Raw genomic sequence first — 15,807 nt, 5'->3', positions numbered from 1 at the left:
TGAGAGACATCCTTCATACCGAAGTGCCACACAAAGCAGGAAGGACCAAAGAAACTAGTAACACCACCAAAAAGAACACAACAAAATGATAGCAATAAAACCTTGCCTTTCAATAATGACACTGAATGTGAATGGTTTAATGCACCACTGAAGGGGAAAAGAGTCGCAGATTGGATAAAAAACCAGATTTCATCAATATGATGTCTATAAGACACACCTAAAAACTGAAGATAAAGAAAGACCAAAAATAAAAGGGTGGGGGAAAAATATACCAAGCAAATGGCAACCAGAAGAAAGCAGGAGTAATAATATAAATTTCCGATAAAATAAATTTCAATGCAAAAACCATCACTAAGGACAAGGAAGGTCACTATATAATGCCTAAAGGGTCAATAGAACAAGAGGACATAACAATAATAAATATCTATGCACCAAATGAAAGACCTGGAAAATATATAAAACAAACATTAACAAAATAAAAAAGGAACTAGACAACAGTACTATAGTACTTGAAGTCTTCAATACACCACTCTCAAAAAAGATAGAACCACCACAAAGAAATTCAACAGAGATGCGGAAGAATTAAACCACACAATAAACCTACTCAATCTCATAGATATTTGTAGGCAAATGCACCCCCCCAAAACACAATATAGGTTTTTCTCTAATGTGCACAGAATGTTCTCCAGAATAGATTGCATCTTGGGCCACTAGGCCAAAAACAATGAATTAAAAAACTTGGAAATAATACAAAGCATCTTCTCAGACCACAATGCTACAAAATTAGAAATTAATAACAAGAGGATAAAGGAGAGAAAAACCCCATACATTTGGAAGTTGAACAACACTTTGCTTGAACATGAGTGGGTACAAGAAGAAATAAAAACTGAAATTAAAAAGTTTCTTGAAACAAATGACAATGAAAACACAACTTACCAAAATCTCTGGGAAACAGTGAAAGCAGTAATCAGAGGTCAATCTAAAGCAATAAGCAAACATATTAAAAGGCAGGAAAAAATGACCATTGACTCTCTTACCCAACATCTCCAACAAATTGAAAAAGAACAACAGGAAAACCCAACACCCTCTAAAAAGCCCTAAAATTATAAACATTACAGCAGAAATAAATGAAATAGAAAACTGAAAAACAATTGAAATCATCAACAAAGGTCAAAGTTGGTTCTTTGAAAAGGTCAATAAAATCGACAAACCACTAGCAAAACTAAGAAAGGAAAAGACACAAGTAATCCGAATAAAAGATGAAACAGGCAACATCACAACAGAACAACTAAAATATAAAGGCTAACACTGGAATATTATAAAAAATTATAATAAAAAAAATTATAATCAAACAAATATGAAAACCTAGAGGAAATAGACAAATACTTAGAAATTCACAACCTATTTAAACTGACACAAACTGAAATTGAACACATGAACAGACCCAATACAAAAGAAGAAAATGAAAAGGTAATAAAACAACTTCCAGCTAATAAAACCCCTGGACCTGATAGTTTTACAAGTGAACATAGATGTGAAAATCCTGAATAAAATCCTGGCCCATAGAATCCATCTGACCAACATTAGAAGACTAAGTAAGAAGGGTGACGCGGCGACGCAGGAAGACTTATTTGTTGAGGACTGGCAGCGTAATATCTGGGAACAGACTGCAAACCCTAACTCTCAGCGTTGCCCAAGCCCTGCACCCACAACCCTGTTGTATCCTGTCCTGGTTATAGATTTTTCAGGATACTTGGAAGACTGTTTATGTTGTGTATTAGGACTACTAGAGTTCTTCCAAGCTTTTCTTTAATGAAGTTAGTAGTCCTTGGTTTTAGTCCTAGATCCATGATACACCTTGAGTTGGTTTTTGTATACGGAGTGAGGTGAGGATCTTGCTTGAGTCTTCTGCAGATATTTTTCCAATACCATTTGTTAAAAAGGCTGTCGTTTCCCCACTTAACTGATTTAATTTCCTTGTCAAAAATCAGTTGACCATATGTAGGTGGGCTAATTTCCCAGTTCTCAATTCTATTCCATTGATCTCTGTGTCTGTCATTGTACCAGTACCATGCTGTCTTAACCACCATGGCAGTGTAGTAGAATTTGAAATCAGGGAGTGAGATGCCTCCTACCTTTTTTCTATTTTTAAGGAGTGCTTTGCTTATTTGGGGCTTCTTTCCATTCCAAATGAAGCTGGAGACTGTCTTTTCCATCTCCTTGAAGAATGGGATTGGTGAGAGCAGCCTCTTGTAGGTAAGATAGGTCAAGGTGCTCCGGATTAGAGGTAAGTTGATTAAACAGACGTGTAGACACAGGAGTGGAGCCAAATGGGGTTGCAGCGATCACAAGGGCAGGTAAACCACTTGGGGGACCTCACTCGGGGCTCAGTTGTCTGGGTGTGCCTACAATTGGGGTCCCTATTCAAATTCCAGCTGTCCGTCTCCCACCCGGTGGTTTTCATTCACTGGTCCCTGTCCAGTGGTGCTCACACAGTTGCCCTTGCACAGTGGCTCCTGCCCAGGAAGGCTCCTGGGTTCAAGAGGACTCAACAAGACAAAGTCAAATTCCCACCAACCCAGTCACCTCTGGCTGGTTTGCAGTGTCCACAAAAGTTCAGCCAAATTATCACTGGCCCGCTCGTTCCTGGGCAGTTGGCGTGCCCACAGAGAGCCCAGCCAAATTCCCACCAGTGAGGTCACCCTTGGGAACTCTCCCAGACAGTCGGTGGTGCCCAAGAAAACCCAATTAGGATCCTACTAGCCTTTCTCTGGCAGTTCAGTCCCACAACAGCTCGATTGGTGGCTTCAGAGGATGGCTGGCTCCGCCGTGTGCCTTTGTGTGCTGACTCAGAATCGTACTGTCCACGGCTGTTGTTGTCGTGCTGCGTGAAGGAGTCTCTAGTGGCTCTGGAGCACCGTCAGGGGGTGCAGGGTTGTGGTGAAGTCACCAGGGTGTGCCAGAAGTGTGGGGGTGCGAGATGGTGGTGGGGTGGTGTCCCTGGACATGGTGCTGTGGCAGGGTGGTGGGTGCAGGGCTTGGGCAATGCTGGGAGTTAGGGTTTGCAGTCTGTTCCCAGATATTAAGCTGCCAGTCCTCAACAAATAAGTCTTCCTGCGTCACCCTTCTTACTTAGTCTTCTAATGTTGGTCAGATGGTCACCCATCTCTGTAAATCTCTGTAAATGCTCATTAAAATTATTTTTTTTAAAAAAGAAGACTAAGTAGGCCCCAAGGCTGGGCTGGGTGAGTATCTCTGTAAGAGAGTTACCCTCAAGCACAACTAAGGGGCCTTAGGGGATCTGCAGAGGAGACCTCTGTATCACCCTGACATCAGCAACAAGCTTCTCATTCCTACCTTGGTGTAGAATCTTATCCACCCAGAAGACCCCAGCCGAAGCCTTGGACCAAATGGAACAATAAAGCTTTTTGCAACAGTTGTTGGGGGGGGAAAATCTCCTTGAGAATATTCCTCTCTTTTGCTGAACTTCTACATTTCTCAGCATGAAATTCCCCAAAAGGACCTTTGTGACAACATGCCTAAAGCATGTGAGAAGAAGTTTCACCATCTTTGCCTATGAGTAGTACCCTGGTTGCATTTCTTTCAAGATAGATTTGTTTATTAAATCTTTGGTAGACTATGGGATATTCAGTATTCTTCTCTAACATAAAAATTCAAAGGCACTGATTCTTCCTTAATCATTTCCAACTTTAAGATTAACAGGAAGCTATTGAAAACACCATGGCTTGGATCATGTCTTTAAACTGCTATCCTTGATCTTTAGTACTTAAAGAGGTTTTTGACAGTAGATTTTCTCAATGTAACATGTTTTTTTGACTGCTGCCATTATGGGTGGTAATTGTGGTTATAAGTAAAACAGAATCGTTGACAACTTGAATCTTTTCTTATCTTGTTTTTAATGATCAGATTTTTTGTCCCTACACTTTCCTTCAATGACATTGTATTTCATACAATCATTCTCATACATTGTATTTTATAAATACACCACTGAACTAAGCCTGTCATTACCCTGACTTTCAGATCCCTGCCAAATCTTTCCCATTTCCTTTACTCCCCACTTCATCCAATAAATTGTGCAACCCTGTGATATCCCCCCTACCCACCCTTAACCCTCTGATCCCAACCCTTTCCTCTTTGGACTCCAATATACGTTTTACTAGTTAGCCTTCTATTTTGACAATGAAGGTCTTATGCAGTATTTTTTCTTTTGAGACTGAGTTACTTCAGTCAGAATAATGCTCTCTAGTCTCTCCCAAGTTATGTAGTATTTTTCAAAATCATGCTCCTGAGTGCTATGTAGTGTTCCATTGTGTGAATGTACCACAATTTTTCAATCCATTTGGTTGTGGCTGGATATTTGGGCCGTTTCTATGTTCTTGTGATGGTGAATAACACTGCTATGAATTGGTGTACAAATCTCCATTTGTGTCTCAGTTCTAATTTCCTTGGGGTATATTCCTAGTAGTGGAATAGCTGCATCATATCGAGTTTCTATGTTCAGCTTTTTTAAGGAAATGCCAAACTGTCTTTCAGAGTGGTTGTACCATTTTACAATCCCATGAAGAGTGTATGAGAGTTCCCACCTCTTCACATCCTCTCCAACATTTACTGTCCAAAATCATAAAGTTCATAAGAGAAAAACTGAGATCAAGCTTAGAAGGCCTAGTCTATGGTATAAAGAGACTGCTAAATACAGCCAGAAATGAACAATCTGAAGAGGATAAAATTGAGGAATGGGATCTTCTAAAGATTAACTCCCTGTACGCATCAAAAATTTTTTCCAATAGGGTGAAAAGAAAACCTACTGACTGGGAACAAATATTTGGCAGTACCATCTCAAGCAAGGGTCTCATAACAAGTTTACAGAATCCTACAGGGCATCCACAAGAAAAAGACTTATAACCCAATTACAAAACTGGCAAAAGACATGGCAAGACTTTTCACAGAGGAACACATTTGGATAGCCAACAGACACATTTAGAAACGCTCAAAAATCACTGGCAATAAGAGAGATGCAAATTAAAACCACAATGAGATAACATCTCAGCCCAGTAGCGAAAGTTCTCTTTCTTGATGTTGCCCTATTGGTCAAGTGGTGAGGATTTTTGTTTTCTTGATGTTGAGATGTACTAAAGGCTTTGATCTTCTGCAGTGCTTCAAGTTTTTACTTTCTGCAAGCAACACTGTATCATTTGCATAACACAGGTTGTTGTTGAGTTTTACTCTAAGCCTGATGCTACTTCAGGATAGGTCTTCTTCATAAAGACCTATTAAGAAATTATTTTTCCATACAGATTAAATAGATATGGAGAAAGGATGCAACACTGATGCACACTCTTACTGATTTTGAACCTTGCACTGTTCCCTTGTTCTATTTAGACAACTGCTTCTTGGACTATGTAAAGGTTTTACATGAACACTATTTAAGTGTTCTGAGATTGACATTCTTTTCAATGTTAGTTATAATTTTTTATGATTCATACAGTCAAATGCCTCTACATAGCCAATAAAACTCAGATAACATCTTTCTGGTATTCTTTTCTTTCAACCAAGATCCATTTGACATCAGCAATAATATTCCTTGTTTCATGGCCTCTTAATAATCCAGCTTGAATTTCTGGTAGTTTCCTGTCAATGTATTGCTCCAGTCATTTTTTTTTCTTTTTAAAAAAAATTTTTTTTATTATTTTGTGTGTGTACTGTCAAATCAGATCTGACTGGTACAGGAGGAGATTGTTCCTCCTTCTCCAGTGCTCCAGTCATTTGTAAATAATCTTCAAAAAGATTTTATTTGCATATGATACTATTCAATAACTTACATACACTCTTTTGGGCCATATTCTTTTGCAATGAGAACAAATATAGGTCTCTTTAAGTTACTTGTCCAGGTTGCTGTCTTCCAAATTTCTTTGCATGGATTACGCGTGAACAGATTTAAGGATGCATCTGTTTGTTGAAATACTTCAATTGACACCTCATCAATTCCTAGGGCCTTATTTTTTGCTATTGCCTTTAGTGTAGCTTGAATATTTTTCCTTCACTACAATTGGTTCTTCATTATACGATACTTTCTGATTCAATATCAGTTCTTTTTGGCACAATAACTTTCACCTTTTTTGATGCTTTCTGCATCATTCAATATTTTGTTCAAATAATTCATGTTGTGACTTGAAGTTTGAAATTGTTCTTCAGTTCTTTCAACTTGAAAAATGTTGAGTGTGTGCTTCTCTTTTGGTGCTTCCCTATTACTGTTGTTCTTTTGTACTGTTGAGTCAAAACTGACTCAGAATGACTAAAAGACTCACTGTAAGACGTATTGGTGAGAATCTGCACCAATTGTAACTGTCAAACAGTGAGAAATATGTAAAATAAATGTAAAAACCACTTTGGAAAATAGATGCTTTTCTCTTATAAAGTTAAAATATACAGACATATGAATGATTGCATGAAACAATGTATATGAAAGATTATATAAAACAGAATGTATATGAATGAAACAAAATGTAAAGTAATTATTATATGAAAACCAATAAAAATGTTTAAAAAAGGAAAAAATATACAGCTCTGGTGACTTAGTGGCAAGGAGGAGTAGTGTGGTTCAAATCCACCAGCTGCTCCTTAGAATAAAGATGGCAGTCTCTTTTTGTATGATTTATAGTTTCTGAAAACCCACTAGAGAGTCAGCTATGAGTTCGTTTTGACTCTACAGAACATAACAATAAGAACCATACAAGCCAGTTGTTCCTGTCTTTATCCAAAATATATGGTCTGCATGAAGATATGAAAACCAACATTTGCAACAGCTTTATTTGTAATAGTCAAAACCAGGAAACAAGTAAAATTAATCAATCAATTAATTGGTGAATAGTTGTTGTTAGGTGCCGTCGAGTCAACCCTATGAACAAAAGATCTGAACCTAATTCTGTCCTGTGCCATCCTCACACTTCGTGACACACAAGAGCCCAGTGCAGCAGTTACTGTGTCAATCCACCTGATTGAGGGTCTTCCTCTCCTTCGCCAACGCTCCACTCTTTCCAACATCATGTCCCCCTCCAAGGAATAGCACTTCCTAGCAACATGCCCAAAGAATGTGAGGTGAAGCCTCATCATTCTTGCCTCCAAAGAGCACCCCGGCTGCACTCTCTCTAAGACTTATCTGTTCTTTCTCTTGGCTGCCCGTGGGATATTCAGTGCTCTTCTCTAACACCACAGCTCAAAGGCGTAAATTCTTTTTCTGTCATTCTTATTCATTGTCCAGGTCTCGGATGCATAGCTAGTAATCAGAAAAACGATGGCCTGAATCAGACACACATGTTAGTCCTTAAACTGACATCACTACTCCTCAATAATTTGGAAAGGTCCCTAACTGCAGATTTTCCCAGTGCAGCATGTGTCCTTATTTGCCAAATACCTGCACAAAGGGTGTTAATTGGGGATTCAAGCAAGATGAAGCTGTTGACAGTTTCAATCACCTCTCTATCCATCATGGCATTGTCCAGTGGTAAGAATCTTTGTTTTCTTGATACTGTGATGCAATCCATACTGAAGGGTGCATTACTTGATCTTCTGCAACAAATGCTTCAAGTCCTCCTCATGCTCAGCAAGCAAGGTTGTGTCATCTGCTTAACGTAGTTTATTGATGAGACTCCCTCCAATCCTGATGCTACATTCCTCTTCATATAGTCCAGCTTCAGGAGCCAACGGTAATGAAGGAGGAAGTGGAAGCTGCATTGAAAGCACTGACAAGAAATAAGGGGCAATGAATCGATGTGATACCAATTGACTTCTTTCAACAGATGCAGCCTTAGATGGACTCACCAATCTATACCAGGAAATTTGGAGAGTGACTGTCTGGCCAACAGACTGGAAGAGATTTGTTCCCATTCCCAAGAAGAGTGATCCAACTGAATGTGGAAATTATCAAACGATATCATTGATATCACATGCAAGCAAAATACTGCTGAAAATCATTAAAAAATGGCTGGAACAGTACATAGATAGGGAAATGGCAGAAGTTCAAGCAGGACTTAGAAGTGTCAGGGATATCACTGTTGATGTTCGATGGACCCTGGCTGAACGTAAGGAATACCAGAAGAATGTCCATTTGTCTTTATTGACTATGCAAAAGCATTTAACTCTGTGGATTATAACAAGTTGTGGCTGACACTGAGAAGAATGGGGATTCCAGAGCACTTGACTGTGCTCATGCAGAACCTACATCTGGATCAGGAGGTGGTTGTGTGAACAGAGCAGGGGAGCAGTGAATGGTTTTGAAGTGGAAAGGTGATGCGTCAGGGTTGTATTCTATCTCCATACCTGTTTGGTAAATAGACATTACCGTATATTCATATATTTGACCTTATTCAGCAATAAAAAGGAAAAAAACCCTATTGACATATGCAATAATATGGATGAATCTCAGAACAATTTTCTTGAGTGAAAGGAGCCAAGACAATGACATACCATATTATTTCATTTTTATAAAATTCTGAAGTAAAAACCAACCTATAGCAATAGACTGCAGATTGTCTAGAGTTTGAGAAATAGAAAAATGGGACTAAAAGGGGTAAAAAACCCTCCAAACCCTTTAGGTGAAGACGGAAATTGTCACTATTTGATTATACACGGTGATATGTTCATGAGTTTATACTCGTAAACTAGTAGAGATGTGTCAAAACTTATGAAACTGTAGGTTTGAAGCATGTATAAATTTACTCAGTGTTACTTTAATAAAAAGTTATTTAAAAATCCTCAGTAGTGTCAGGGATAGAAAAGGTTCTTTAATTTTGATATTTTTTTAAATTTTTTTTAAATATTTTTTTTAATTGGAAAAACATATTGGGGGTACAAGGAGGTGAGGGTTGAAGGCAGAAGGGTGAGGATGGACCAGGATGCAGTTGCAGAGCTGCATAGTTTGGTCGGTGGGGGGAGCAGGTGAAGGAAATGATGAGGGTCCAGTGGGGACCAGATGCTACAGAGGAATGACAAGCATTTTCCAATAGTAATTAAACCATCTTATTGATTTGGGAATTGGATGCCGACTCTCTGGCTTCTTCATGCTGAACAGGGGAGTAGATTTAAAGGGGGGAAGGGAGGACGCTTTATCACCTTACTGGTGGTCTTGGGTTACAGCTGCTTGCCTTCTTGGTCCTGAGGGCCGTGACGGTTCGCACTGAGCCGGGGGCCAAGCGCAGCCCGCCCCAGGCAGAAGGCCACGATGGATCGCCCCGAGCAGAGGGCTGAGGGTAGCCCACCCTGGGTAGAGGGCTGTGACGGCTCGCCCCGAGCCGGGGGCCGAGGACAGTCCGCCCCGGGCAGCCCCTCCCCCCCGCCCCGGGCAGAGGGCCCCAACGGCTGAAGTAGTCTTTTTGTAAAAAAGAAGGAAACGTGTGTGTGTGTGTGTTTACCGTCAAATTGGATCTGATGGGTACAGGAGACTGCCCCTCCTTCTCCAGCAGAGCATGAAGTAGACTCTCGGTTCCCCCCCCCCCCCAAGGTGCATGTCGGGGCCTGGGTTTCAGCTGTCCACACCACAGCAGTGGGCAACGAGCTTAAAGCCCCTGATGGCTCTGGGCGCTGACTCTCACCAGTGGTTATGTAATTTTGATATTTATCAATATTTCAGAGATATTATCTTTAGGAATGGGCTTGAGGTCTTCTAATGTTACCCCTAAACTAAGAGAAAGCTAATTTAAATTTCCCCTCATTCCCAACATATAGAAGAGAAATAGAATTTAAAGGTAGTCGTACCCTCATTCGAGTTATGACGTTTTCAACTCCATGGCTCTGATCATCTTTCCGCTTGTCTGAGACCTCTCGTTGTTTCTGAAGAGCATCCTTAAGACGCTTGTTGGCAGCTGCTGCCTAAATAAAAATAGTACTAATGTAATAAAAACACAGCAACGTTGACTTGAAAAGTAATTAACATTTTAATTTTGAAGCAAATTACTAGAGAAAAGTAAAAAATTTCATGTGCTTGAATAGGTACTAACTTTACAAGTCTATTTCCATAATACTGGTGATTTAGTGATTTTGAGCCTAGAGGAGGGACACATGTTAAGAAAGCACTTTAATATTCAAAATGCAATATATCACTATAATTGTTTTTTAAAAAAATTGTTATAAAGCCATGTAACACTACATCTGCCAATTCCTTATTTTGAAGGTACAAAGTTGAGTAATATAAATTACATTAATCCTACTGTGTAACAACCATTCACATACATTGTGTTTTGGGGAAGAATCAAGCCCAATTTTAAAGGATATTCTCATCAGGATTGTATCTACTCACAGGACATGACATAAAGTGGTTTCAAAGACATAGGAATTATTGACTAAGATAGGTATCCCTGGTTTCGTAGAACACTGACTCATTTAAAGCATACTACTTTGCCAGGAGAAGTACTACCTAAACAGTTTAGTGGTGTGAACCCTCCCAAAGACACCTTGGAGAAAGGCCTGGTGATGCATTTCTAAAAATTCACAGCCACTGAAACCTTTATGACATGTAATTCTATTCTAGCAGACATGGAATTATCAACAAGTAGTAATTGACTTGATACCAACTGGTAATTGTTATGTCATCAACATGTTAGATTTTCTTACCTCTTCAGTTTTACGTCTGAGAACACTGGACTGTTTTTGGAAGTTTCTTTCAAGTTTGAGCAGTTCATATTGTCTCTTACGGTCCTGGAAATGGTGGAGAGGGTGGAAAGGGAGATTTTAAATGCTATATTTCTCATTACTGTTGAGTTGAAGTCAACTTCTAGCAGATCGTTCTATGGGTTCCCAGAGGCTGTAAGCTGCATAGGAATGGCATCCACTTCCTTAATAACATGCCTCTGGAAACCCTATGAACTTCGATAAATGCCAATAGTTATAGAGGGGCTTCAAGCCCTTTGTTCATAGGGTTGCTATGAGTCATGCTTGACTCGAAGGCAATCAACAACAACAATAAACTACCTAGGAGAAGACTGGCCATTTTTCTCTCCTGGAGTTGTTTGTGGATTTGAATCACCAGAGATGTGTCACCTTTTTGGTTAGCAGAACAACCCTATGGACTATGCCAATAGAGTCGCAAAATTGCTATATGTTGTTGTTATGTGCTGTCAAGTTGGAACTGATTTAAAACTGACCCTCAATTGGGTTTTCAGAGGCAGTAAATTATACAGAAAGAGACTGCTCATTTTCCTTCCTCATTTCAGCTAGGATGTGAACCATTTGTTTTGTTTGGCAGCACAGCTTCTTACTCACCAGGCCAGGAGAGGAAAAGAAAACCTTATAATGTATGAATAACTTAAAATATAAAAATCAGCAAAAAGCCAAATTTCCAATCTTTTCACCAGTTGTCATATTAGATATCTCTCTCATGGCACTCTATGCATCTCTGTTGGGTTTTGATAATCCGTTGCAGTGGTCACAGATAACTCAAAGACCATGCTTAATTTGTTTATTAATGAATTAACAGAGTAAAACTCAGGGTTAAGATCCTCAGGATCAGGGAGGCTTTGAATAAATCCCCCTTCTTCAGTGCAGTACAGATTTCTCAGCACCATTCCATGAAGGGCTTCCTGTGAGAACAGGGTTTTTTTTTACTTTCAGGCAGGTTCCTCTGACACCACCAAGTCTGCTGCAGGGTCCCTTTTAGAGTATTTGCTGCCTTTAGAGTGACAGATTTTGGCCTTTGTTACAGCTCTTTTTTTATTTATTTAAAGGAAGCTACAGCTCTTTTAAAAGTTCCTTACCTCTTTTTTTCCTGCAACATTTTCCTGTTGCTTCTCTTTTTTATCTTTCTGTCTCAAAAACCACTGTGTTTTTTACATGTCATATATAAATTCCTTAGTAATTTCGAGGCAGGCTTCTAACCAGTAGGTAGGCCAGAAACACTATTTGTATAATCTACAACCACTTAAGCAGCATAATATATTGACCAATCTCCGCTATGTGCATACCAATCACAGAGCAGACTCCAGCCCAGGGCCAAAGAAATGTATCAAACTAAGTTATTTACAGCTTACTTAAGAAATAGCAAACAACACGGAAAAAGTAACTCTGGGAAAGAAAACTAGGGCAAAAGAGTTAGGGACAAAATCTCCCAATCTGTTTTCCCAAAGAGCCAAGGAAAAAATGCCACTTAGAAGAATTCATTTTACCTGGTGCAACCACTATGGAAGGCAGTACGGCGCTTCCTCAAAAAGCTGCAAATAGAAATACCATTTGACCCAGCAATTCCACAACTGGGAATATACCCTGAAAAAACCCTAACTGCCAACAAAGCAGATATATGCACACACGTTTATTGCTGTTTTTTTCACAACCTAAGTGCCCATCAACAAACGAATGGATAGAGAAATTGTGGTACATTCACAATGGAATACTATGCTGCCTTGAAAAACAAGGAACTCATGAAATATTATACAAAATTGATGACTCTGGAGGACATTATGCTGAGTGAAATATCTTAGACACAAAAGGACAAATACTGCATAGAGTCACTGTTGTAAAATGGGACTGACATCGGGGTTGGGGGGAACTTAAGAAAAGAAGGGATAAATAATTTATACTGCATTGAAACAGATGAGGGAGAGAACTGTTTAAACAGAATATATGATTAGGTATCATTTTCATGACAGGAGTCCAGAATAAGAGCTGCACAGTAAAGTGGACTTGGGGAGTGAGGGAGGATTATGTAACAATGAAAGAATTTTTTTTTCCTTTTCAAGGAGAAGAGGAATTGAGAGGAGGGGTAGGCAGGGAGTAAAGTGTGCAACAATGTATGAATGGAAATCCAAAATCTCTGTAAACTTTCATTAATTTTTTTTTAAAAAAGAACTCATTTTACCACAATAAGGAGAATTTTCCAAGATATATGTAATAGATTTAATGGTATTCCCCTAAGAGAGATGTTTAAATACTAATCCATGTATCTGAATACGACTTTATTTGAAGAAATAATCTTCGTTTGAAGATATTATCAGGGAAATAATTTGAAGACTGTGGTGAGTTCTACTCTTAACCCCTACTGAGTGGTAGAGACCAAAGGAAGATGCCATGGGATAAAGAAAGCAGACACATCTATAATGACAAGGAGTGACAGATGCTGTTAGAGGTCTTCAAGTAGACTACAATTTGTGGCAATCCTATATAAAAAAAGCTCAAAACCAAACAAAATCAGAAACTCTGCTCCTGGTCCTATACCATTCTCACAATTTCTCTTGGGCTTAGGCTTATTGTTGTAAACAGTCTGCCAACGCACTTCCTTGAGAGTCTTACTCTTTCACTGATTCTCTATTTTTTCCAAGTGTGATGGGAGAAGGAGATAGGAGAGTTCCTCTCTCAAAATTAACAAAAGGAATAAAGAAGACAGACCTTGGTTTAGACTTTTGCGCTCATGAGAAACCTATACTTGGACCAGGAAGCAGAACAGGGAAATACTGTATGGTTCAGGATCAGGAAAGGTGTGCATCAAGGATGCATCTTATCTCCATATCTTTCCAATCTATATGCAGAACATATCATCCAGAAGGCTGGGCTCTATGAGGAGGAATGTGACATCAGGATTGGTGGAAGACTCATCAATAACCTGTGTTATGCAGATGATACAACCTTGCTTGCAGAAACTGAGGAGGACATGAGGTGTTTGCTGCAGAAGGTTAAGGACTGTAGACTTCGATATGGACTGAAGTTCAATGTCAAGAAAACAAAGATTCTCACCACTGGGCTGATCAGCAGCTTCATGATGGATGAAGAAGAAAGTAATATTGTTGATAACTTCAGCTTGCTTAGTTCCATAATCAACACTATTGGCACCAGTAGTTAGGAAATAAAAAGACAAATTGCACTGGGAAAGTCTACTGTCAAGGACCTCTCTAAAGTACCAAACAGCAACGATGTCTGTTTAGAGACCTTAGTCTAGGGACTAAGGGACATGGCCTTTGAAATTATTTGCTATGCATTTGAGAACTGGGCAATAACTAAGTATGATAGGAGAACGACCAATGCCTTTGAGTTGGAAGATTGTGGTGAACATACCATGGACTGCCAGGAGAACAGACAGGTTTGGTCTAGAGAGGGTGAAAACAGGATTCTCCCAAAAGACAAGATTTTGATGATTATTCTCACATAATTTTGGCATGTGGCCAGGAGGGATAGGGACATCATGCTTTGAAGTGTGGAGGGCCAGCGTAGGAGAGGAAGATCCAGGATGAGATGGACTGACCAGAGAAATGGGATTAGGCTGTTGGAGATGATGAGCTTGGCTCAGTATAGGGGAGGTTTCAGAGCTAGTGTACATAGGGTCGCTACAAGTCACAGGTAAAACAATGCACATAACAAGAGTGGATACAGTGGAACAGTTTTATCTTTTAACTTACAGTTTAATCTTTTGTTCTGGGACCAAATTAGTACTAATATGTTGAGTTGGGTTTTTTTTGTTTTTTTAGATTACCACTGTGACAGTATTTTAAAACTTTTTATTTTGTTGACATTGTTAAGAAAAACATAGCCAAACATAAACCAATTCAAATTTCTACACGTACAATCAAGTGACATTGACTACATATTCTGAGTTGTGTAACAATTCTTCTTTTCTGAGTTGTTCCTCTTTCATGAACATAAATCCATTGCCCTTTAATGTTCCTATCTAATCGTCTGAGTTACTCCTATCAATTTAATCTAATATAGACAATTCTTCAAAGAATATAATGTTCAAGGCAGACTTTTTTTACTAGTTAAACTATTGTTAGGTTTCAGAAAATTTTAGGCCATATTTTTTGGTTTAAGGTTTAAATGTATAGCCAAATGTACTTAAAGGTTCAGTTATGAGTCAACTTTCAGAAATAATATCACAGTTGAATGAGTAATTTGCTACACATATGGAGTTACTGATAGAGCTAGATCTTGGGGCTCCTGATAAATAGACTACATCTCTTCTCTTAAAGCAACAGTCCATGTTACAATAAGATCCAAAAGACTGAGGAAAAAGTAGAAAGTCTGATTATAGGTCTAACCACTTATAAAATGAGGAGGAAATGCAGCTAAATGAGAGGTTACTAGTTCCTGAAAACAACAAGGTTATTACTAAAGATGCCTCTGGAAACTCTATGAACTTTGAAATATGTCAATAGTTGTAGAAGGGCTTCAGGCTTTTTGTTCACAGGGTTTCTATCACTCGTCTTCAACTCAAAGGCAATCAACAACAACATGCTTGGTAGAGGGTCAGTAAAAAAAGAAGATCCTCAATGAGCTGGAATAACACAATGACTCCAACAATGGGCATAATCACAGCAGCAACTGTGAGGGTTGTTCAGGATCTGATAGTGTTTGGTTTTATTATGCATAAGGTCACTATGAGTACAAATTGCCTCTGAGCAAATAACAATAACAATCTACAAATGAAAAATAAAACATAAGAAACATAATGTAATATCATCCACTTTAACCCAGTATACAAGATTTAACTATTTTGGCTCTATGCCTATAATTTTAATTCACTAACCTCTTTAAGAATTTCATGAAACAACATATGAGCAAGCGCCTATGGTGATAAAAGAAGAAGTTCAGGCGGCTTTGAAGGAAATGGCAAAAAATTAGGCTCCAGGAATAGATGGTATACCAATTGACATGTTTCAGCTAACAGATGCTGCCCTGGATGTGCTCACCAAGTTGTACCAAGAAATCTGGAGAACAACCACTTGGCCAACTGACGGGAAGAGATCTATATTTGTTCCTATCCCAAAGAAGGGTGACCCAACAGAATGTGGAAACTACAGAACAATCTCACTGATT

General features: G+C 39.0%; 1 protein-coding gene across 1 annotated transcript in view; it reads right to left on the bottom strand.

The window, feature by feature from the left end:
• The window catches only part of KIF4A (kinesin family member 4A), a 389,040-nt gene that overhangs the window by 97,821 nt on the left and 275,412 nt on the right, over positions 1 to 15,807 (bottom strand). Inside the window, exons 18-19 of the mRNA XM_006895963.1 lie at positions 10,627 to 10,710; positions 9,772 to 9,885 (exon numbers count right to left, since the gene is read on the bottom strand). Of these exons, the coding sequence (XP_006896025.1) occupies positions 9,772 to 9,885; positions 10,627 to 10,710 (198 nt within the window). The remainder of the gene's footprint in view (positions 1 to 9,771; positions 9,886 to 10,626; positions 10,711 to 15,807) is intronic.

This window comes from Elephantulus edwardii, unplaced genomic scaffold (assembly GCF_000299155.1).
Source record: "Elephantulus edwardii isolate Elephantulus edwardi_28Jun2011 unplaced genomic scaffold, EleEdw1.0 scaffold00178, whole genome shotgun sequence".
NCBI classification, from domain to species: Eukaryota; Metazoa; Chordata; class Mammalia; order Macroscelidea; family Macroscelididae; genus Elephantulus; species Elephantulus edwardii.
This window is presented reverse-complemented; position numbering and strand designations above follow the sequence as displayed.